Source organism: Medicago truncatula, chromosome 6, assembly GCF_003473485.1.
Source record: "Medicago truncatula cultivar Jemalong A17 chromosome 6, MtrunA17r5.0-ANR, whole genome shotgun sequence".
In the NCBI taxonomy this organism is placed as follows: Eukaryota; Viridiplantae; Streptophyta; class Magnoliopsida; order Fabales; family Fabaceae; genus Medicago; species Medicago truncatula.
Window position 1 is genome coordinate 28,592,577 of NC_053047.1, and position 25,253 is coordinate 28,617,829.

Sequence of the window (25,253 nt, forward strand, 5' to 3'; positions counted from 1 at the left end):
AAAATCATGTCTGGAGCAAACACTACAAATCTTAGCTTCAAATTAAAATTAATTCTAGAGTGAAAATTCATAATTCTGAAATGCATTTGAACATGTAAAAAACAATTATACACTTATAGAATCAATTTTGACTCATTCAAAAGTGAAATAAAACATATAAATGCAGCTGATACAATCACATACCACAATCGCAGACCTTTATTTTAAACTTTGGAGTTGAGGTCTTAAATTAATTATTGAACCATGTTTAGTTATGCATAGAACTAATAACATTTTAGAATACATGTTATAGAGTTACAATATTTAGTACAAATTATAGGGATTCTATGTCAAAAGAATTAGTTGTTTTTTAAAGAAGAACTTCACAACCATTTAGTTGCTCATAAGAAATATTTCAAACGAGATAAGTCTGCCTCTAAAATTAGTTTCCATTTTAAATTGGTACCATACGTTGTTAGATTTTTTCAAAAACATTTAATTATCGTAATGATGTCAGATTTCCGTCCAAATGCCTCTATAAAATAGGCGCTATATGTCAATTATATGACTGAAGGATATATAGCTTGTACGTGAAACACTAAAACATTTTCAATAAGCTCCAACACAGTTACAACTTGTAGTAAAAGATTTTGATCCAGATGATGGACATTGAGAAAAGATTTATGGTTTATCCAGAAAAAGGTTTTGATCTAAACAAGAATAAGATCTTGCTATTGCTATTGCTATTAATATCCCTATTGTATAGCCTCTAAAAGGAATTAAAAAGTCAATCATGTTCTGCTAGAACTCCAACTAAAAAAATTACTTAATAAAACAACTAATGGGGCAGATTTCAATCAACTTCTCCATTTATAACACAAAACAAAGTAGCACAAAGCATGAGGAGTGAATAAAAAAAATGCAGAAGGATTATAACATATTTGTATCAGACCTAGCATGATTCATAAACCCCAAATCAAACAATCACAGCCAGTGAATAATTCAATATTCATTAAAACATAGAGAACCCTAAACCCCCAAATCAAACAAAACAATTTGAACCATTTAAATAGCAATTAAAACAAGAAAACTTACTTACTTGCAAATCCGCGAGGAATAAGTTGAATGAGAGGGATGAAAGGCTTACTTACTTGCAAATCCGCGAGGGTTTCGTGACAGAGATGAGTTTCTTACGGCATTTTCCCCAAAGATGAGAGAGAAGAAACGGTATGAGTGGAGAGTAAATACGATGGATGAATTTGATGTTGATGAATCAATTTTTTTCCAAATTACGAATGGATTGAAGGAAGTAATAGTTAGGTTGAAAAATTGAAAGATGAAAACGCAGAAGCAGAATGTAGTCTGGACAAATTTTTTGAGAAGATAAAGCTTAATTAATGCTTGGGTAAATCTGTAAAATAACAAAAGTATATGGTTACAATTTATATAACTAAATAATAAGTATTTCAAGGTGACAACTAGGGTACCCATGGAAGAATGGTGGGTAATTTATCCCAACCAATACACATTAGCCACATAAACACATTTTTAAGTGGGGTATCCATGAACTATCTTGACCCCACCAACAAATTGCTCATTTTCATTGGTTGGTGAGTAATTTACCCACCATTCTTCAAAGGTAATCTAAAAAAAACCGTATTTCAAATACAATGAGTATACGTGGCTGCTTTTTATTATTGTTAAGTTACAAGGGGTAAATTGCCCATGTGTTTGGAAAGGTAGGCTAGGCCTCACCAACAAAGTAACATATATTACGAACTTTAGCTTTGAATGTTGTTTCAACATTGATTAATGAAATATCCTATTTGTTCAAATAGTGGTCCATCTTTGCTTGGCTCCAATAGTTCCATCCCATGAAAACCTTCCCCAAAGTATTCCACAACATCAACCCCTTTGCTTCTCAACATCTTCACAAACTCAGCCTGACGATCAATCAAGGGATCTCCATAACAACCTGTCAAAAGAATTTTCCATCTCAACCGTTTGATTTCATTAAAACACTCATCATCTCCTTCATCCATAACCGTCGGATTACAAAACTTATGGTCCCTACCTACACCCTCAGGCAATGCAAACTCCCACATTAGATCATTCGCCTTAAGAGGCAATCCACGATCATTTTCGAGTCTCAATTCCGAATTTGTCCTTTGGGAGCCACCAAAAAATGGTTGGTGCAATATCAACCCTTTGATCTTTAGTTCGTCAAAATCAAACTCATCAACTGTTGCAGCACAACGTAAACCTGCTTGGTACGCGATGTTCCCTCCCGCACTAGATCCCATAAGGTAACAATTTGACATATCACAACATTCATGCACCCATTTCTCATTTGTTGTCCTCAACCAATGTAACGCCTCAATTGCATCCTCATAGGCGGCAGGAAGACGCGATTCTGGTGCGAGACGATAGTTGATGGACGCAACCACGACGCCGATTTTTTCCGCTAATTTGAAGCAAAAGTTATGGTTGTCCGTTGAAGAAGCACTAAAATATATAAAACCACCTCCATGGTAGTAAAAAATTAAAGGGAGTTTTTTAGGATTGTCAAGTGCTATGCGAGGTAGAAACAAACGTATCCAAGTGTTGATGATAGGGTTAAGGGGGACATCTTTGGTGAGAACAATGTTGTTTGGGTCTTGTGTAGGTTCAATGTTAGGTATTTTCATGAGCCTTGTGACACTCCCATCATGATTAATGATAATAGGTTCAATGGTGGAATTTGAGTCTAATGGTAAAGCGTCTATTGATTCGTTCTTAGACATGATCGTTTTTGAGATTTGGTTCAAGATTAATGCTTACAATGCATATTGCCACCAAGTTATTATATAATAAATTAATTAATTTTATTTATTAATATAATATATTAATTAATTTTGGTTAATAACCGTTGTTTTTTTTTTTAAGGGAACCGTTTTTTTTTCTTTTTTCTTTAAATGTGACTGTTATATTTATTTGAAGGGAACTGTTCTCTTTTTTTTTTCGTTAAATGTGACTGTTATATTTATTTTACTTTATTCCCTCAAAAAAATATTTATTTTACTTTATGAAATGTGACTGTTATATTATATGATATTATACAGCTAAAATATAACACTAATTCTGCAAAAAGAAAATATAACATTAATTCTGCTCAAAATAGTTAGGACTTCGGACTAATTAATAAATTAGTCCTTACTTTTTTTGTCAAAAAAGAAACCTTTTTTTTTTTTTTTGAACGGCTAATATTGTTAATGAAACCAATCCTTTCAAGAAGAGTTTTTTTTTTTTGAGGGACTTTCAAGAAGAGTTAGATGGAGCAGTTATTTAAACTTAGGACCAATTAGAGCTGTCAAAACGGGCTGCTCATCACTACTAAAAGAACAAAAATTAGTGAGGGAAATTTTGTGAGAGAAAACGTGAAATCCCTCTCTAATTCCGTCACTAAATTTTGCGATCATTGATAGTGATTTTCGCAAGTGTACGAAATCGTGCAAGTAGTAAAATTAAAACGGTAAGACCGAGTTTCGAACTCGAGGATCGCGTTATATTGTCGATATTTATAACTTAATTGAACAAAAAGGTACCGAATTTGTTTGATTGCAATAATGAAAATTAAGCAAAGTAAATTGGTTTGAACTTTATAATAATAAAATTGTCAAAGATGAGTTTCACTAGATGACTATCTTAAGCTATCGACTTGAATATGACAATTGAATCCACTTATCAAATCATTACCGAATTCTCTAATTTATTCTTGCCCTAATTCCTTAGTGACAAAATCATTAATTTTAAAATAATCCCTAATTCCTTAGTGAATCTAAGATCAGAATTAAGCATGATTGAACAAGAGTTCTTAATTGGTTTCAAGGGTTTGCATCTATTCCTAGATTACAAAGGCAAGAATCTCTTATCTCAAACGTTTATAAATTCAACTTCCGTTTCACAATATAAACCGTAAATCAATTTAAAGGCGGCCAAGCAATAAAAGCATTAAGAACAGAGATAAGAAAAATGATTCAATAAACTTCTTCAATAATCAAATTAAAGTCATAGAACAAAAGTTGTCATCTAGATAATCTCATCCCTAACAATTGAGAATTTAGCTACTCATGATGTTTGTCAAAAGTTAAAAGAGAATTGAGAATTACACATAAAATTGCAGTTGAATGATGATCAAAGCCAATTAATCACCCTCCAATTGGTCTCCCAAGCTGCAGCCGTAACCCTTGTGAATCGTAATCCTCTTTTTCTCCTCTCAGTTCCAACTTCGTAACCCCCTTTTATTCTTCTTTTACTTAGCTTTTATACACGCCCTCTATGATATAAGCTCCTCCACGTCTTCCAAATTTTTAGGCTTTCTTTACTCTCATTCACTGGACCTTTCCTTTGCCGCATTAGTTGTAGTGAAAGTAGGACCTTGTGCATTGAGTTTCTTCTTTGTGGCAAATGCATCAAATTTCGGCAAGTAATGAACAAATGTGGTGTAAGGAGACCACGTGAGTAGAAAGATAGGAAGGCCAATTACACATCATATATGCTGACCAATGCAAAACACAATTGACATCAACAAAAAGCTAGTAGAGAAAATGGTTTTGCACTTGCTGGAAATTTGTCTTGTGTTGAACATTGGTCATCGTTCTTTTATGCTTCACAACATTGATTCTGTGCTTGAATTAACCACTCATGACTTCTCGAAACTAAGTTCACTTTATCAACTCAACCTAAGAAAATAAATAAAGAACAAAAACTCCAAGAGTTTGTTAGGTTAGAGAGAATTAGAACAAGAATGACTAACACAACTGGATATTTTCAAAATCCTCTTTTTTGCTCGGTTTGACTATAAAAGCACTCTGAATTGATTCAACTTAACTGAAAACTACTTAAAATTGACTGTAAAAATATTAACTAATGAGACATTATCAATCATGGAATTTGTGAAGAATTTCATTTTTTCCGTCACTAATTTCCCTCGCTAATTTTGTTTTTTCTAGTAGTGCATATAGGAAAGCAATTCCCATCCGACCCCATGACCAGCTGCTTGTAACTGACACACAGGAGGAGCAAGACGAGCCAGCTGAAGTTAGGCTGGTATGCATTAAGGCATTTCTGTTTCTCTTTCTTGGCTGGACTATTTTTTTCGGGAAGAACAGCAAAAACATTAATCTTCTTTGGTTGCTTGCTCTGCAAGATATGGATGAGTTGGACAGCTGGTTATGGGGTCGGATGGGACTTGCTTTCCTATATGAGCAGCTATCTCTTACCTCCGACTCATCTGTGGCCTCCTGTGGTGGTTACATGACATTCTTGTGCTTGTATAAATATTTGTTTCTTTGTGTTTGTAGGGATGGACTTTGGCGCACTTCTCGAACATCATTCCGAGGATTGATGATGATGCCTACGTCCCTGCTGTTTCCCCGCTTGTGAGTCAATGGAAACCTCCAAGGGGCTTTTCTAATCCTGGACACTACAGAGCTGCCATCAATTCGTTGGACCATTCAAATGTCACCTGGAGGCCGTACGAGAGACGACGACACATGACGCCCTTTCAGGACATATGCTAGTTGTAACGCCCTAGTCGTTATTTTATTATTTTTAGAATTATTTAGAGTCTTTTATGTATTTTTATAAAATATGTGTGACTTATTTGGTGTGTTATTTTATTTATATGATTTAATTTAATATATGAGAATATTATGTGAAATAAGGTTATTTTGGAGGGTGGGGTTTTGATTAGTAATTAATAGAATTTAGGGGAGGTTTAATGTAATAGGAGAAGTTACACTTTAGGGGATTAAGAAAAGAAAAGTCAGAAAAACAGTTTTCACGTAAAAACAAGTTGGAGAGGAGAAAAGCTAAGGCAAGGAGAGAAGACCAAGAGAGAAGAACTAGGGAACCGATTGCTCTGTTTTCTTTGTCTTTGCAATTCTAAGGTAAGGGTGGGATTATCTTTCAATGATTATAATATATAATTTCTGAAAATTAATCTAATTGAATAGTTCTTGAAGATAAAATTGAGAATTAGGGTATGAGGCTGATTTTGAAAGAAAGGTGTAAGAATTATGTTTAACATGTTGTAATTTGATGTTATGTATGATTTCTTAATCTGTAATGCTACTATATTCTGAATTGGATTGAGATTAGGACTAGTTGAATGAATTGAGGAAATTGTGTATGATTGTTGGAATGAGTTGAATTGATGTTGTTAATGCATGTTTTGTGTTTCTTTCGATGCCTAGTTGTGTATAGGACCTGTAAACAATCGCTGGAAAACGTTTTGGGTGATCAGGGGATTAAAATTGGGTTTTTGGAGTGGAGAGAGATCTGAAATCGTAAGTTTTTACCCTGTACTGTTGAGTGGTCGCTTAAGCGAACATCCCGTCGCTTAAGCGAGCGATCAAAAATCGCTGCCCAGAATTGTCTTTAGCCGTTCGCTTAAGCGAACCGTGAGCGAGCCGTAAGCGTAGAATGCCTTTAGATACGACATTGTGTTCGCTTGAGCGAACTGCGAGCGAACCGTGAGCGAGCGAGGACTTCAACCTTATGTGAGTCGGTCGCTTAAGCGAGCTGCCCGTCGCTTAAGCGAACTGGGCCTTAGTCAGCCTTTTTCTGAACCTTGCTTTGTGCACTAGGGGTCCCTTTTGAGTAGTTCTAAGTGTTCCTTTAGCTTGTATAACTCTTGTATAGGCATCAAATCTTACTTATAATACGATGTTAATTGATTGGTTAATTTTATGAATTTTGGAGATGTTGTAGTTACATGAATCAAGTGATGAACATGTTGCATTAAAGGGGTGGTGAGTCATATAAGTACATATGCATTTGTTGAGTTGTATGTAGATATACACACGTGGAGTCAGTTGCATAAACATAAAAACGGTGAGGACCTCGGTCCTGGAACGCCTTGTCGTTCAAAGCGGTGGAACACTATGTTGTTCAAAGCGGTGTTAATGGGAGGACTCATGTCCTGATAAAAAGAATGCTTTAACCATTCTATAACGGTGAGGGCTTCGGCCCTGATATGGTACCACATGCATAGTTGCATTTGTTGAGGAGTCTTAGAGGAGTTGTCATGTCCCGCATGAGTCTTAGGAGTGGAGTCGGGTGGTTGCATGAATCGTTATTTGCTGGCTTAATTACCATTGGATGTTGATGTTGCTAATGATGTTGTACTTATTTAATGGATGAATTGTTATGTTGATAGGGTGTTAGATTCATTGATGTTATTATATATTAATATTATTGTTTGAGAATCTCACCCCTTCTGCTTGGAAATGTTGCCCTTCCTATGGGTAACTTGCAGGTGATCCTGAGTAGTAGGTGGTGGCTCACTGTGTCTAGGGCTCTGATACGTGGGATGGGATTTTATTTCTTGAATTCTTCCTATGTATCAATTTTGAAATATTGTTGTTGTAGCCCTATGGATGATTTGGTTTCTTTCGATGAGGCGTTTGTGCCAAGAACAATTGTTGGAGTTTATTTAAGTTGAAAAATATTCCGTTGCAAGTTTAACGTTGTTTTTATGATGAATGTTTAATTAAATAGATTTTTATATATTCTATTTAAGAAATTTGATGATATAGTGTGACATGCCCGTTGGGGTTTTACTCTGATTGTTGAAATATGATTATTTAATTGATTTTGGGAAACGGGGTGTTACAATTGGTATCAGAGCAGGTTGGTCCGTCCGACCGAGTAGTAGAGTCGTGTTGAGCCACCTAGGATAGAATGTTAACTCTAAAGTTGTCTTTGTTGTTTTCTGATTGTTACCTCTTATGTAGAACTTTGAAATGGCTGGTCGTAATGATGCTGCTATCGCTGTTGCTCAAGCTGTAGGACAGCAACCTGTTGCTGCTAACGGTGAAGTGAGGATGCTGGAGACCTTCTTGAGGAACCATCCACCAGCATTCAAGGGAAGGTATGACCCCGATGGAGCCCAGACATGGCTAAAGGAGGTAGAGAGAATTTTCAGAGTCATGCAGTGCTCTGAGGTGCAAAAGGTGCGGTTCGGGACGCACATGCTGGCTGAGGAGGCAGATGATTGGTGGGTAGGCCTTTTACCTGTGTTGGAGCAAGACGGAGCGGTGGTGACATGGACTGTATTCAGGAGGGAATTCCTGAATAGATATTTTTCGGAAGATGTCCGAGGAAAGAAGGAAATAGAATTTCTGGAGTTGAAACAGGGTGACATGTCGGTCACAGAGTATGCAGCCAAGTTCACGGAACTTGCAAAGTTTTATCCTCACTACACTGCGAAGACAGCTGAGTTCTCCAAATGTATCAAGTTTGAAAATGGCTTGAGAGCTGATATCAAGAGAGCCATTGGGTATCAGAAGATCAGAATTTTCTCTGAATTGGTGAGTAGCTGTAGGATTTATGAGGAGGATACAAAGGCTCATTATAAGGTGATGAGCGAGAAGAGGAATAAGGGTCAGAGTAGTCGCCCGAAGCCCTACAGTGCTCCTGCTAACAAAGGAAAACAAAGACTGAATGATGAGAGGCAGCCTAAGGGAAGAGATACTCCTGTTGATGTTGTCTGTTACAAGTGTGGTGCGAAGGGCCACAAGAGTAATGTTTGCACCAGAGATGAAAAGAAATGTTTCAAATGCGGTCAGAAAGGTCATGCGTTGGATGAATGCAAGCGTGGAGATATCGTTTGTTATAACTGTGGTGAAGAGGGCCACATTAGTTCACAGTGAACGCAACCTAAGAAGGTCAGAACTGGAGGAAAAGTATTTGCTTTGACTGGTACGCATACTACCAATGAGGATCGACTTATCAGAGGTACTTGTTTCTTTAATAGTACTCCTTTAATTGCTATTATAGACACTGGTGCTACGCATTGTTTCATTGCTTTAGAATGTGCATATAAGTTGGGCCTAATTGTATCTGATATGAAAGGGGAAATGGTTGTTGAAACTCCAGCCAAGGGTTCAGTAACTACTTCTCTAGTGTGTTTAAGGTGTCCGTTGTCTATGTTTGGTAGAGATTTTTGAGGTCGACTTAGTGTGTCTACCGTTGTTGGGAATGGATGTTATTTTCGGGATGAATTGGTTAGAGTATAACCGAGTTTGTATAAATTGTTTTAACAAGACGGTGCACTTTTCTTCTGCGGAAGAAGAGAGTGGAGCAGAGTTTCTAACTACTAAACAGTTGAAGCAGTTGGAACGAGATGGAATTCTTATGTTTTCTTTGATGGCATCTTTGTCGTTAGAGAATCAAGCTGTAATTGACAGGCTACCAGTCGTGAATGAATTCCCCGAAGTTTTTCCAGATGAGATTCCTAATGTGCCACCAGAGAGGGAAGTTGAGTTCTCGATTGATCTTGTTCCGGGAACGAAACCGGTGTCGATGGCACCGTATCGCATGTCAGCTTCTGAATTAGCCGAGTTGAAGAAACAGTTGGAGGACTTGCTTGATAAGAAGTTTGTGAGACCTAGTGTTTCGCCGTGGGGAGCACCCGTGTTATTGGTGAAGAAGAAAGATGGAAGTATGAGGTTGTGCATTGACTATCGTCAGTTGAACAAAGTTACAATAAAGAATAGGTATCCACTCCCGCGGATTGATGACTTGATGGACCAGTTGGTAGGTGCTAAAGTTTTTAGTAAGATTGACTTGAGGTCGGGTTACCATCAAATTAAAGTGAAGGATGAGGATATGCAGAAGACGGCCTTTAGGACACGATGTGGTCATTACGAATACAAAGTGATGCCTTTCGGTGTTACTAACGCGCCTGGTGTGTTCATGGAGTATATGAACCAGATTTTCCATGCTTTTCTGGATAAATTCGTGGTGGTGTTTATAGATGATATTTTGATTTATTCTAAAACTGAAGAGGAACACGCCGAACACCTGAAGATTGTGTTGCAGATTTTGAAGGAGAGAAAGTTGTATGCCAAGTTGTCGAAGTGCGAGTTCTGGTTAAGTGAAGTGAGTTTCCTAGGCCATGTTATTTCTGGTAATGGTATCGCGGTTGATCCTTCGAAAGTTGATGCAGTATCTCAGTGGGAAACTCCGAAGTCGGTGACAGAAATCAGAAGTTTCTTGGGTTTGGCTGGTTATTACCGTAGGTTCATAGAAGGATTTTCAAAGTTGGCACTTCCATTGACTCAGTTGACTTGTAAAGGGAAATCTTTCGTATGGGATGCCCAGTGTGAGAGTAGTTTCAATGAATTGAAGCAAAGATTGACAACTGCTCCTATTCTAATTTTGCCGAAGCCGGAAGAACCTTTTGTAGTTTATTGTGATGCTTCCAAGTTTGTCTTGGGTGGTGTGTTGATGCAAGATGGCAAGGTAGTAGCTTATGCTTCTAGGCAGCTGAGGGTTCATGAAAAGAATTATCCTACGCATGATTTGGAGTTGGCTGCAGTGGTATTTGTTTTGAAGATTTGGAGACACTATCTGTATGGTTCAAGATTTGAAGTGTTTAGTGACCACAAAAGTTTGAAATATCTGTTTGACCAAAAAGAATTGAACATGAGGCAGAGGAGATGGCTTGAGTTATTAAAAGATTATGATTTTGGCTTGAATTACCATCCGGGTAAAGCTAATGTAGTTGCGGATGCGTTGAGTAGGAAGACATTGCACATGTCGGCCATGATGGTAAAGGAATTTGAATTGCTCGAACAGTTTAGAGACTTGAGTCTCGTGTGTGAATTGTCATCGCAAAGTGTGCAGTTGGGTATGCTGAAGATCAATAGTGATTTCTTGAATATTATCAGAGAAGCACAACAAGTTGATGTCAAGTTTGTGGATTTAATGGTTGATAGTAATCAAACTGAAGATAGTGATTTCAAAGTTGATGAGCAATGTGTATTGAGATTTAGAGGCAGAATTTGTGTTCCTGACAATGAAGAATTGAAGAAGTTGATTTTAGAAGAAAGTCATAAGAGCAACTTGAGTATTCATCTAGGAGCTACGAAAATGTATCATGACTTGAAGAAGTTGTTTTGGTGGTCTGGTTTGAAGAAGGATGTCGCTCGGTTTGTGTATGCGTGTTTGACTTGTCAGAAGTCTAAGGTTGAACATCAGAGGCCTGCAGGATTGTTGACACCGTTAGACGTACCGGAGTGGAAATGGGATAGCATTTCTATGGATTTTGTGACAAGTTTACCTAATACTCCGAGAGGGCATGATTCTATATGGGTTGTGGTTGACAGGTTGACGAAGTCGGCGCACTTCATTCCGATTAATATAAGTTACCCAGTAGCTCAGTTGGCGGAGATTTACATTCATAATATTGTGAAGTTGCATGGTATTCCGTCGAGTATAGTGTCAGATAGAGACCCAAGGTTTACTTCAAGATTTTGGAGAAGTTTACAAGACGCGTTGGGTTCGAAATTGAAATTGAGTTCGGCTTATCATCCGCAGACAGATGGTCAGTCGGAGAGGACAATCCAATCTTTAGAGGATTTGCTAAGAGTATGTGTACTTGAGCAGGGTGGAGCATGGGATAGTCATCTACCATTGATAGAATTCACGTACAACAACAGTTACCATTCGAGTATTGGTATGGCACCGTTCGAAGCTTTGTATGGTCGGAAGTGCAGGACTCCTTTATGCTGGTTTGAGTCGGGAGAAAGTGTTGTGTTGGGACCGGATTTGGTTCATGAGACTACGGAAAAAGTCAGGATGATCAGAGAGAAGATGAACGCCCTAGTCGTTATTTTATTATTTTTAGAATTATTTAGAGTTTTTTATGTATTTTTATAAAATATGTGTGACTTATTTGGTGTGTTATTTTATTTATATGATTTAATTTAATATATGAGAATATTATGTGAAATAAGGTTATTTTGGAGGGTGGGGTTTTGATTAGTAATTAATAGAATTTAGGGGAGGTTTAATGTAATAGGAGAAGTTACACTTTAGGGGATTAAGAAAAGAAAAGTCAGAAAAACAGTTTTCACGTAAAACCAAGTTGGAGAGGAGAAAAGCTAAGGCAAGGAGAGAAGACCAAGAGAGAAGAACTAGGGAACCGATTGCTCTGTTTTCTTTGTCTTTGCAATTCTAAGGTAAGGGTGGGATTATCTTTCAATGATTATAATATATAATTTCTGAAAATTAATCTAATTGAATAGTTCTTGAAGATAAAATTGAGAATTAGGGTATGAGGCTGATTTTGAAAGAAAGGTGTAAGAATTATGTTTAACATGTTGTAATTTGATGTTATGTATGATTTCTTAATCTGTAATGCTACTATATTCTGAATTGGATTGAGATTAGGACTAGTTGAATGAATTGAGGAAATTGTGTATGATTGTTGGAATGAGTTGAATTGATGTTGTTAATGCATGTTTTGTGTTTCTTTCGATGCCTAGTTGTGTATAGGACCTGTAAACAATCGCTGGAAAACGTTTTGGGTGATCAGGGGATTAAAATTGGGTTTTTGGAGTGGAGAGAGATCTGAAATCGTAAGTTTTTACCCTGTACTGTTGAGTGGTCGCTTAAGCGAACATCCCGTCGCTTAAGCGAGCGATCAAAAATCGCTGCCCAGAATTGTCTTTAGCCGTTCGCTTAAGCGAACCGTGAGCGAGCCGTAAGCGTAGAATGCCTTTAGATACGACATTGTGTTCGCTTGAGCGAACTGCGAGCGAACCGTGAGCGAGCGAGGACTTCAACCTTATGTGAGTCGGTCGCTTAAGCGAGCTGCCCGTCAATTAAGCGAACTGGGCCTTAGTCAGCCTTTTTCTGAACCTTGCTTTGTGCACTAGGGGTCCCTTTTGAGTAGTTCTAAGTGTTCCTTTAGCTTGTATAACTCTTGTATAGGCATCAAATCTTACTTATAATACGATGTTAATTGATTGGTTAATTTTATGAATTTTGGAGATGTTGTAGTTACATGAATCAAGTGATGAACATGTTGCATTAAAGGGGTGGTGAGTCATATAAGTACATATGCATTTGTTGAGTTGTATGTAGATATACACACGTGGAGTCAGTTGCATAAACATAAAAACGGTGAGGACCTCGGTCCTGGAACGCCTTGTCGTTCAAAGCGGTGGAACACTATGTTGTTCAAAGCGGTGTTAATGGGAGGACTCATGTCCTGATAAAAAGAATGCTTTAACCATTCTATAACGGTGAGGGCTTCGGCCCTGATATGGTACCACATGCATAGTTGCATTTGTTGAGGAGTCTTAGAGGAGTTGTCATGTCCCGCATGAGTCTTAGGAGTGGAGTCGGGTGGTTGCATGAATCGTTATTTGCTGGCTTAATTACCATTGGATGTTGATGTTGCTAATGATGTTGTACTTATTTAATGGATGAATTGTTATGTTGATAGGGTGTTAGATTCATTGATGTTATTATATATTAATATTATTGTTTGAGAATCTCACCCCTTCTGCTTGGAAATGTTGCCCTTCCTATGGGTAACTTGCAGGTGATCCTGAGTAGTAGGTGGTGGCTCACTGTGTCTAGGGCTCTGATACGTGGGATGGGATTTTATTTCTTGAATTCTTCCTATGTATCAATTTTGAAATATTGTTGTTGTAGCCCTATGGATGATTTGGTTTCTTTCGATGAGGCGTTTGTGCCAAGAACAATTGTTGGAGTTTATTTAAGTTGAAAAATATTCCGTTGCAAGTTTAACGTTGTTTTTATGATGAATGTTTAATTAAATAGATTTTTATATATTCTATTTAAGAAATTTGATGATGTAGGGTGACATGCTCGTTGGGGTTTTACTCTGATTGTTGAAATATGATTATTTAATTGATTTTGGGAAACGGGGTGTTACAATTGGTATCAGAGCAGGTTGGTCCGTCCGACCGAGTAGTAGAGTCGTGTTGAGCCACCTAGGATAGAATGTTAACTCTAATGTTGTCTTTGTTGTTTTCTGATTCTTACCTCTTATGTAGAACTTTGAAATGGCTGGTCGTAATGATGCTGCTATCGCTGCTGCACTTGAGGCTGTTGCTCAAGATGGTCCGTCACTTGCCAGAGCGGGTTCTTAGGTAGTACGGGTATGTCCAGACTATTCTCAGGGCTCCCACAGACATTGAACTTATTGAGGCGGATGACGTGGCCCAGGTATTCACGGAGTTTGCTCTACATGTCCTCAACCATCAGGATTGGGGTCATCCGGTTCCGGATAACCAGTCGTGGACTCATACTAGGGGGTACATGAGATGGTTCATTAGTGTATCACATCCTATTGTGAACCCCCCTGCGGCCATTCCTGACTATGCAAGTGCTGCCCCTCCTCATCATGGCCCTCTTTATGAGGAGGTTATTGTTGAGCAGCAGTGGGCAAGATATCCTCCAGACCCATACCTGATCATCAGCAACATCAGAACTAGAGTGGACGGTGCAATGGGATATCATTCTGTGTTTCAGAATCCAGAGGAGGTTATGCGCTTGATGCAGGGCATATGGTCTGAGTGGAGCATGCTGGAGCAGGTGCTGGCTCCGTGCAGGAGGAGTAGGAGTCCACGGGATGGACCAATATGACTTGTGTAGCTATTATGACTTGTATAGCTTTTTTTGTTTGACATTTTGTTGGATTTGGTTGTAATCCTAGTACGCTTGCGCTTTTTAGCATTTTTCGTTATTTTATTCCGTTATTTTATTCCGTTGTTTTATTCCGTTATTTTTCTTAATATAAATATAAGTTGCTTGATTGAATGTATTATTGAATGAATGATGAAAAGTCTATTCTTGAATGAATGTATGAAAGAAGGATTAAAAAATTAGGGAAAATAGAGGTTTCTGCCTCTTCTGGTTTCATGCACAGATTGTGCGTGAGTTAACTCACACATGTGCTAATGGCTGCGCAAGTATGTGCTAATGGCTGCGCAAGTTAACTCACGTAGTGTTTTACACTTGCGCTAGTTAAGTTGTGTAGCGTTAGTTAACTAACACATACATTTACACTTGCGTTAGTTAACTAACGCATGGGTATTTTGGGCACGCCTGCAGGGCCTGAGCAAAATGTGCAGGGTGAAGAGCAGAATTCATTTTTTAATTAAAAGCTATAAGTAACCAGGCTGGCCCGAAAGCCCATAGCCCGCAAAGTGACGGGCTTGGGCAAACATTTTTGAGCCCGTTTATCTTTCGGGACTTTTTGGCCTGGCCCGCCAAAGCCCGAGTCCGTCATGAACCGGTCCAACACGGGCCGGGTAGCCCGTTTTGACAGCTCTAGGACCAATATAAACTTATCTTTGATTGTTGGCTAATATAACGCAGTTACATTGCGATATTTAATATTCTAAATTTTGTTGAGGTTTATCTAATTTCGAGATTATTATTTGGGAGTGAACACAACATGGAGCAAATATAATGCATAACTAGATTGATGACTCGTGTGCCGCACGTGTCTTATGAGCTAAAATCATTTCAAAATTTACCATTCACTTTCTTTAATTTTGCATTTTTTTGAAAAAATTTACCATTCTTTTTTAATGTGTGAAATAATCAAATACAAAAAAAATCTTGTGAGACTTGACCGATCATATTTGTTGTAAGAGCATTAATATATGGATAGGTGCTTCAATTACCCTTATTCTAGCATTTACATGGGTACCATGAACAATTGTTCCCTTCATCAAAGATAAATTTGTATTACTATCAAGGGGTATGTTTGAAGAGAAAAAAATCAAAACACATATTACGTTTAAAAAAATCGGGACTTATATTTAAGTATGAAATTTATAATAAAAAAAGCTTATAATTAGAGACAGATGGAGAAAACATAAGCTAAATCACATTAGCATTTAGTTCTATTGGTTTAATGTGTTTACTGTTTAGCTATCTTTATGTTTTTTTTACAACGTTGTCTAATTATAATGAAATGCAAAAAAAGTTATATGTCAGAATTCTAGCTTCAATGTGATCATTTAATTCATGATTTGAGTTATCATGATACTGCCATGTATATACCATATTGATGTAGTAAATGTAGTTGAATATTATCACATAAATAATGCATTTTAAGTGGGTTTCCTCCAAGAAAATAAAAAGGATTTCAAATGGGTTATTTATTTGTGCAATCAAAGTGATTGATATTACTATACTCAAACTTAAAAACATCAAAATCTCTAATATCACGTTTGATCTAGCTTGTTCAACTTAAAGCTCTTTTGTAAGGCTTTTACTTCATTAAAACTCGGTCTTCTTTTCATCTCCAACATTAAGCTACCATGTTCATTGCGTTATTATCTTGCTCCAAGCCATTTTACATTAGCGGAAACTATCACCTTAATATTGTGCTTCATTACTCCGATTCACACCTACATTGGTAAGGAATAAAACCAATTGGAAATTTTGAATCAAACATGAAGCATAACTTAATTGTTAAACCAGATGGCTTGTAAAAGCAACACAAAGTTGGACTTAGTCATCCTTTCAAATTTAATTTTATTATCAATATGCAATCAGACGAAACCTAAACTGTCAAAAAGACTAAAACCTCCAACACAAACCTCGTTAGCTTCAATAAGGTCCTCAATCTACATCCCTTCTAGTGTTGACAAGATCATTGCTCAAAGGAACAAAATTATGTCCAGGTATACTACTAACACCATGTATCACACAAATTTCTGCATTTCGCATCCTAATAAAATATAGAAAAACATCCATCGGAAAATACATGCGATTCATTTGTTCTAAAAATATGAAAATCTAAAGACACAGTTTTAAGTTCTTACTTAGATTTGTAATCAGCAAATTCATGATAATCCCCGTTAATGATCAAATTTGTTCCAAAAAAGAAATTTTAAACTCCCATCATACCTTTCCAACAAAATGACACATGATCAGTGGTATGAAAACCTATTTTTTTTTATAAATAATAAACAATATAAACTAACTCAGATCAATCTATATCCAAGTATTTTCGTTGCTTGCAGTACTGCATTAAGATAGCTGGCATTGACATGTCATGGCCCTCCATATACGGCAAGAACTTATCACCAGAGACCTCCTTACGATAGCATGAATCTTGTCAGCCTTTATGAAAAACAAATGGGAATATTATTAGTCATTTTAAAACGCACAGAAGCAGATATAAACATAATTTTTTTAAAAACCTACAATCTAATTGTAAGCTGGCTGAAAGCCTTATTTTAAGGCTATTAGCAAGGAAACATAATAATATATTAATGCACTAAAAGGGAATGTTAATAATGCATAAGGTTATAGTTAAGCTGTTACAAAGACACTAAAAATAAGCACCATATTTTTAAATCGAGCAACTGTATTCACATTAACATCTGTATATGATTAGGCAAAGACCAATGAAAAATTTGCTTTGTATTTTCCATAAGTGTGTAAGAAAGATTCATTCACACTATCATTTGATTAGTTAAAACGTCAAAAGAGATCCATGGTGATTACAATAATTTTTAAACTGTATAACAATTAGTAGTTATGATGACTGCATACATTTAGATTTTAGATAATCAACTTCAAAATTTGGGGATAAATTAATCTCTCACCTCAGATATCCAAAATGGTTGTTACAACTTAGCTACAATCACAACAAAAGATATAAAGGATTCCCATTTGAATGAAGAAAAGTAATATTCAAAATGTTTTTCAGCATAGTTATAAAAACAGATTGAAAGAGAAATAACACCTTCCACAAAGTATAATGTTTTTGAACAGACTTAAGTAGTTGAATCATAATTTTCGCTGCTAGATATACCTGTCATGGCTGGATGAATTGGAGAGATTGATAATGGCAGCAAAGGCGGTGATGCCAACATCGGAAGAGGAAGTAGCAACAGTCACAACAAAGAAAAAGAGTCTCTAATTTCCCTTGTAACTTCCTTTCTCAGATATCTCTATCAATTCCTCCATATATTATCAAACACAAAATTACATATCAAACTCATAAATCCTAACCTCCGTTGATTTTTCCAAATTTTTTAATCTGAACCTTGAAAGACGAAATAATATCACCACTTTAATAAAAAAAATAATCAGATGCAGAATAAAATTGAAACATGTACAATAATAAATTAGGAGAAAGTGTAAACTAAATGAGAAGAAGGAATGTAAATATCACCTGTGAAAAAATTAAACCATGTCGGCGGAACCTTCACTGCTGCAATCATCCTTCTTCTCTGTTGTCCGCTGACCATCATCAGCGATTTTCTCTGCTATCCGCTGTTGTCGACAAATTTTGTAAATTTGAAATCTTTTTCTTTGTTTTTTCATCTGGATTTTCGTTTTTATAAGGAGGGAAGTGAAACATAACCGCGGCGATGGTTTTAGCGAAGAAAACAACACCAACATCATTAATTTATCTCCATCGGAGTTGACGGATTTAGCAACGGCGGTGATGAAAGTGTTTCCGACGCAGTGGTCAACGACAGTGGTTTAACTCCGGCGTGGAGGAAAGCAAATGGGTTTTGTAGAGGACGAAGAAATGAAGACGATGCTTTTACTTCTTTAGAGGATTGAAATGAAGGCAGAAGAAGAATGGTTTTTGTGTGTTTTTGAAGAAGAAAAGAGTTTGTGTGTGTTGTTGAGAGAGAGAGAGAGAGAGAGAGAGAGAGAGAGAGAGAGAGAGAGAGAGAGAGAGAGAGAGAGAGAGAGAGAGAGAGAGAGAGAGAGAGAGAGAGAGAGAGAGAGAGAGAGAGAGAGAGAGAGAGAGAGAGAGAGAGAGAGAGAGAGAGAGAGAGAGAGAGAGAGAGAGAGAGAGAGAGAGAGAGAGAGAGAGAGAGAGAGAGAGAGAGAGAGAGAGAGAGAGAGAGAGAGAGAGAGAGAGAGAGAGAGAGAGAGAGAGAGAGAGAGAGAGAGAGTGGTGATATGATTTAAGGGCTTGGTCAAATTTTTGCTTTGGAAAATATCATTGTTATTAATAACATATATTGGTAAATGCTAGTAGGTTTGTTTCAATAAAATAATTTGAAATTCAAATTCCCAATCACTTTAGAGCCAAATTTTTTTAGGGTTATATCACTTAGCATTTAATGCTGCAATTTTGAAACCAAATTTCTATGATTAAGTTGTTGCAACCTAATAAGTTTAAGGAGCAAAAGATATATGCAAAGTTCGGTATTCAAACCGCGGCCACCACACCAAAAAAGGACAATAAGTTAGAAATTGCAAGTTTGATGGATCGATGGAGGAGTTTACAGAGGATGGGGCTTAAATATTGGCTTATAGAATAAAGGACTGAAGGGTTGGATTTAATCTATAATCTAATTAATATGTTTTCTATTGGAGAATTTTCAACGTATATTATCATAAAAAATCATCAAAAGGCCTGTCTTTTTGTGCAAAAAATATTTTTTATTTAAAAAATCAAAATAGATGTACAGTAAAACTCATTTTTTAATAAATTCATATATTTTCGCTGTAAGAGTCATTTTTACTGTAAACTATTTTCTTATTTATTACGGAAATTTTACGGTATTTAATTTTTAAAATATGGACAAAGATAAAATTTGAAAGGGGATTTTGAAGATAAAAAAAAAAATGTTGGATAACTAAAACCTCTCGAGTGTTTCTCTTTAGACCAAAATATCTCTAAGCATATAAATACACATTTCGCATTTATATGTCGGATATATACTTTTTTGAAAAACGTACATCCGGTAAATAACTATCAGATGTGTATTTATGATGCCTAAAAGATATGATTGTTGTTGACACTTTACATAAGGTTGAAACACACCTGTAAAATACGCAAATACCCCTTCGGTAGTTAATTGCCGTCGGTTTTTATCATTGGTAGTTAACTACTGAAATTTCTTTAGCAGTTAAATGCCGCCGGTTTCATCGATAGTTAACTGTCAATGCGTCCTTTATACATAAACATAAGCATCAGTTTCATATCAGTTTAAAAAAAAAATCAAAACTTCTCCAATTCCTTCAAATCGATTTTGAACGAAAATCAACTCATTATCTCTACAAAAACACAAGTAGTATTAATCATTTGTAATCATAATGTTAGTTTGTGTATGTTTTTTTTTTGTTTGTAAATTTTGGTAGTTTGCATATGGTTAGGGTTTACGTATGAATTGGCATTTTGATAATTGCATGTGTAGTTTATGAATTGATAAATGAATGTAGTTGATGTAATTGATGTTTAAGAAGAATGTGGTTTTGAATGGTGTCAAATTAACACAATAAGAATATGTTTGATATTTTACACATAAAGTGATTGACAAAATGCTCAAATGAAAATTGCATTGATTATTTACTTAGTTTTTGTAGTTATAGATAATTGTAGTTGATGAGAATCATGTTTAGATTATGTTTAAGTTCAATGTGGTTTTGAGTGGTGCAGACCACCAGTCAGAAGAAACTGATGTAGTCCGGATTATATAATTCGGAGTGTACGTGGTTTCCGGATTAAATAATCCGAAAAAATTCGATAATGGTAAAACAAAGGGAAACTTGGCACTTTCTGTAGGGTGAGGGTTGGTTCGGATTTTATAATCCGGAAAACTTCAGGATTGGATTCTTTTGTGTGGCCCACATTACACCGACAATTTATGTGGTCCACAACGTTGAGGGACCTCTATAAATAAGTGCTATCCTATTTTCAGCATCATAAGGGAAATATGTTTTTTGACCCCTTATCTTTACAAAAAGTTGTGATTATGGCCCCTTTTTTGGGGCACGTGGCGTCTTCTCAGCAATTTTCAGATGAAGGGGGCCAAAATTGCCATTTTTTTTAATAGGGGGTCAAAGTCGCAACATTTTAAAACATAGGGGGCGAAAAGTGCACTTTAGCCAAGATTCTATTATTACTATCAACACTTAAAAGAAAGACAAGAGATTTAGTTGAAAAAATGTAACCTTAAATTGATATGAAAATTTTTTAAAAAGCTAGTGGGTGGGCAGGTTTCCATTCGGCTACCCCATTACTCCTTGCAATCTTGGAAGTGTTGTATGCGTTCGGCTTGATACTTCTCCAAGGAAAACATCTCTTCTTTTTCTTCTTGCTCAAACAACCTCCACCTATATTTATTTCCCAATCACAATTGTTGCGGCCGTCTCGGTCTTCATCATATACGTTAAGATAATGACGGCGATGGTCACTAGGCCATGTAAAGCTGCAGAAGAATAACGTAGTTTTAAAAATAATCACAGATGGTTTAAATGAAAATGTGTAACTTCCTCCGTATTGGACATTGTGAACTTTAAGATCGTTATCTCTAGATTGGCAACGTAATATGAAAAATGGTGCCGGTAATTGATTGATAATTGTAACTGTTACTCTAACAGCTATAGTCTCTGTGGCCTCAAATGCAAGTAATATAATCAGCAATATTGAGAATTTTAAGGCAACTGAACTTGAAGCTGCCATTGTTGTATGCACAATGCTTTCAAGGTTTAGATCCTCTTAATTTATAGAGCACTAAACGACTCAACCTTGCACGTTTCCAATTATAAAAAACATTCTCAATTTTTTTCATCTTATTTAACTGTATATATCTTTCATTACTCTTTCACAACCTCTCTTTCATATTAATGAACATTTAAGGACATCGGAACATAAAAATAATTAATTTTTAATAATATTGTGAAATGATAATTATAAGTAGACAGATATATTTGCTGATAAACAATACAGCCGCATACCAAGCAGCGGCATTCGGAAAATATTGGCATTCTATTTGGCAGTGTGTTAGCTCATCAAATATGCCGGAGTCCCCTACTACACTCGGTTCAAACTGATCGAGCTGTGTGGAAATATGAGAAGCATGGGATCTATTCGGTTCGTAGTGCATATAGGAATATTATGGAAAGAAACTTAAATGCACAACAGAACCGAATTAATGGTGACTGGAATCAGATTTGGCGTATAAAAATGCCTCCAAGAATCAAATTTTTTTTATGGAGAGCTACTCGAGGCTGCCTTCCAATACGGGTGCGTTTGCAAACTCGAGGAGTCACTTGTCCAGTGCATTGTCCTTTCTGTAACGAGCCTGAAGATAGCCTGCATGCATTGTTTCTTTGTAACACCATCAGCTCTTGTTGGCAGCTTAGTTGCCTGAGGAGTAATATTTCACCTGTCATACAAAACCAGGCTGATATATCTGCCATTATCCTTGAAATTCTACAACGCTTAGACCACAACCAGCGCCCAATTTTCAGCACCCTTATGTGGAGTATTTGGAAAAACTGAAATAACAAAGTGTGGAATGACAAGTCAGAAGCGTGTCAAGCTATCTGGGACAAAGCTAAAGCACTGCTCGCGAGCTGGACTAATGCTCAAGAGGTTAAACATTGAATGTCCAGAACACAAGCTACAAAACAGATTGAAAAATGGACTAAACCATCTCCAGGCAGGTACAAATGCAATGTTGACACATCCTTCTCCAAACCTCTTGACAGGGTAGGTATTGGAATTTGTATCAGGGATGAAGAAGGGGCTTTTGTACTAAAAATGCATCGAAGTAATAAAATAAGTTCGTGTCCACGAGGACTGTGTTGATCTCAATTTAGCAATAAAGTAAATATTAAGGATGTATAAATTATTTTGTTTGTAAATTTGATTTGATTGCATAAAATTAAATAACATAAAATAAAGATTCGGTTAGAAAATATAGATTTGATTAGAAAATATGAAGAGAGATGAGATCAGGTCTTTCGAATCATCTATGTTCCCCTAATTGGTATACTGCACCTATTCTTATGAGTGATTTTCTAGTTCCACGACAGTTAACAAAATAGTCATAATCAATCCCTTGACTTAGGACCCTCTTCACAAACTACAACCCCTAATTCCTTAGGTGGTCTAATAATCTTTGAAGGTTTAATCATGTTAACCTAATATCACTAACAAACGATTATTCATTCCTAGACTAACCATGTTTATTAGAACAATTCAATTGGACTATTTTGAAAATTTTAAAGGGCACGTAAAAAGTGTCGAGGGTGGAAAAAAAATCTAAACAAGCTCTCATACTAGCCCAAAGTAATCTCAAAAATGGTTTAAACTAAAAAAAAAAGAAAAAAAAATTTGGAACGGTTCAATTTTCATAAATATTTATTTCATTTTAGCTTCTTTAAATGTGTTTGAATCTTTTAATTTGTTTTTCCAATAGTTCTCACATTGAAACAAAACTATCACATAAGAGAGTGTCACATTCATTTAAGGGTATATTAAGTTTTTAGTCTCAATTGGTATCTCCAATTTTATTTTTAGTTTCTTTTTAACAAATCAAAATGGAATATAATATTAAACCAAAAGTGATTCGCTCCGCACAAGGCTTGCCGAAAGTGAAGCACTTACCACAGTACAATGTCACATTTTGCGTCTAACAAAGAGGAACAGGAGAGCTACATCTATACAAAATTACATTTTGTGACAGTCATGATGATAACAAAAAATAAAAGATGGTTGATTTGTTTTCAGCCAGAGAAATGAATTCAACTTCACTTTATCAACAAGAGCAAAAGGATTGGAGTCCACATTTTTTAAGATGCAGTTATTTTGTTATGAAAAAATCATAATTTTTTGTCCCTATCAAATTTGTCGTCGTCTTTAGCTTTAAGTGAAGCCAACGAAGGGTGATGTGGTACTCCACAAATTAATGAATCAAATATAGTAATTTTTTGTTGAAATGTGTGTATTTAATTTAATTTTTGAATTTGTAATAAATTGAATAAACAAAACTTTAGAAAATATTTTTGTCAAAAAAAAAATTTTAGAAAATATTTATACTTTTGGTTCTTTAACATGCATCACCCTTTTATATATTATAATTTTGCATTTCCAAAAATAGTGATAAAATTTGAAATACATAAAATATGTTTTCTGTTTCGTGGTTGTTGGGGTTTGAACCCCGAACCTTGTAAATATTATAGATGTACTAACAGCTCACGAGAACATACATAAAATACCTTTAATGCATGATTAAAAATCCCAATTTCTTCTCTCTTATCTTCTTGTCAAGCGACCCATTCTTCTTGTTATCCCATCCATCTAAACCATCACCTTCCTCGCCTTCTTCTTCTTTTCATCAAACCTGATCTCCAATTTCATCCATATTCTCTTCTACTCTAGCTTAAATTACTCCTGATTCCATCCTCAAACCCAATCGCGACATATCTCCGCAATTTATTCCATCGATTTGATTCATAGATGTTGCACATTATTGGTGGATTTGTAAGCATAATTGGCGGATTCTATGCCTGATAATCCATTACTAAAGAATTTAAATCTGCCACCAATGTAAAAATAAATGACATTAATATTCCCCAATATTACTAGGTGATTGAAATTTGTCATTAATGCCTTAATGGTTCATTTTACATGTATTATTTGAACATTCTTTTGTTTGACAACCAAATGGACAACTATACACCCTCTGGTCATTAATATAAGCAAAAATCTACTTTTTAGATACATTCAATTAATGATGTATCTGACATATAATAAAAACCACATACATCATTAATTGAATGTATCTAAAAAGTAAATTTTTGCTTATATTAGTGACCAGACGGTGTATTTTACAAAGAAAAGTATGATTTGGCACGAAAACCAAAGTAATAGAGAGAAAGTAAAAATATAATATAAGTATGAGATGAAAAGTTGTCACAAAAGTTGTTATAAAATCATTGTTCAATAATCATTTCTCTTTGGAGAATGCTAACCATTGCCCTTAGGGCATTAGTTAAAGTACTAAAATAAGTAAGTTTGCATCGAAAAGTGGTGTAATTATTGCTCAGAAAAAAGTAAAAACTTGTATTTTCAAGACAAATTTTTTATTAGTAGAATCTTTAACCCTTTCTCTTTTTATATTGGAGTCATATATACAATAATGGAAATCGTTTTATTTATTTTTTGGCACGCAATAATTAGTGATGGATTTTTCTGTCAATAATGCTAAATATCATTTCTAAGAAAATTTACACCATGACTAGACAAGGAGTAATTTCGGAGGGTTTTGAGTAAGGATCCTCTCCATTTATCAAAATAAATGGAGTATACAATTTGGAGAAACATATAGTCATTCATTTATATGATATCATAAACTAACCAAAAAATCAATGTACTCCTCATTTAGGCTCATTTAGGCATTTTATCAAACACTTTGGGTGCAAAGTATAAAACATATAGTCATTGTGTTAGGTGAACTTCTACACATCCACATTGAACTTAAACATAATCTAAACAACATTCACATCAACTACATTCATCTATAAAATCATAAACTAATCAAAATTTAAATTGCTACATCAACCCTAACCACATTTAATCTACCAAAATTAACAAAATTAAACCTACACAAACTAACATTATCATTTAAAATTATTAATACTACTTACTTGTTAGTTTTGTGGAAATGATTTGTTTGATTTTC

General features: G+C 35.7%; 2 protein-coding genes across 2 annotated transcripts; both read right to left on the reverse strand.

Annotated features, from left to right (window-relative positions):
* Positions 1–1,778: 1,778 nt before the first annotated feature.
* Positions 1,779–2,762, reverse strand: LOC25479505 (carboxylesterase 1). The gene has a single exon (XM_013588110.2). It carries the CDS (start codon positions 2,760–2,762, stop codon positions 1,779–1,781), a length of 984 nt encoding a protein of 327 aa, XP_013443564.2.
* Positions 2,763–20,755: 17,993 nt separating this feature from the next.
* Positions 20,756–21,244, reverse strand: LOC25479502 (S-protein homolog 5). Its single transcript, XM_013588107.1, has one exon. It carries the CDS (start codon positions 21,242–21,244, stop codon positions 20,756–20,758), a length of 489 nt encoding a protein of 162 aa, XP_013443561.1.
* Between the last annotated feature and the right edge of the window lie 4,009 nt (positions 21,245–25,253).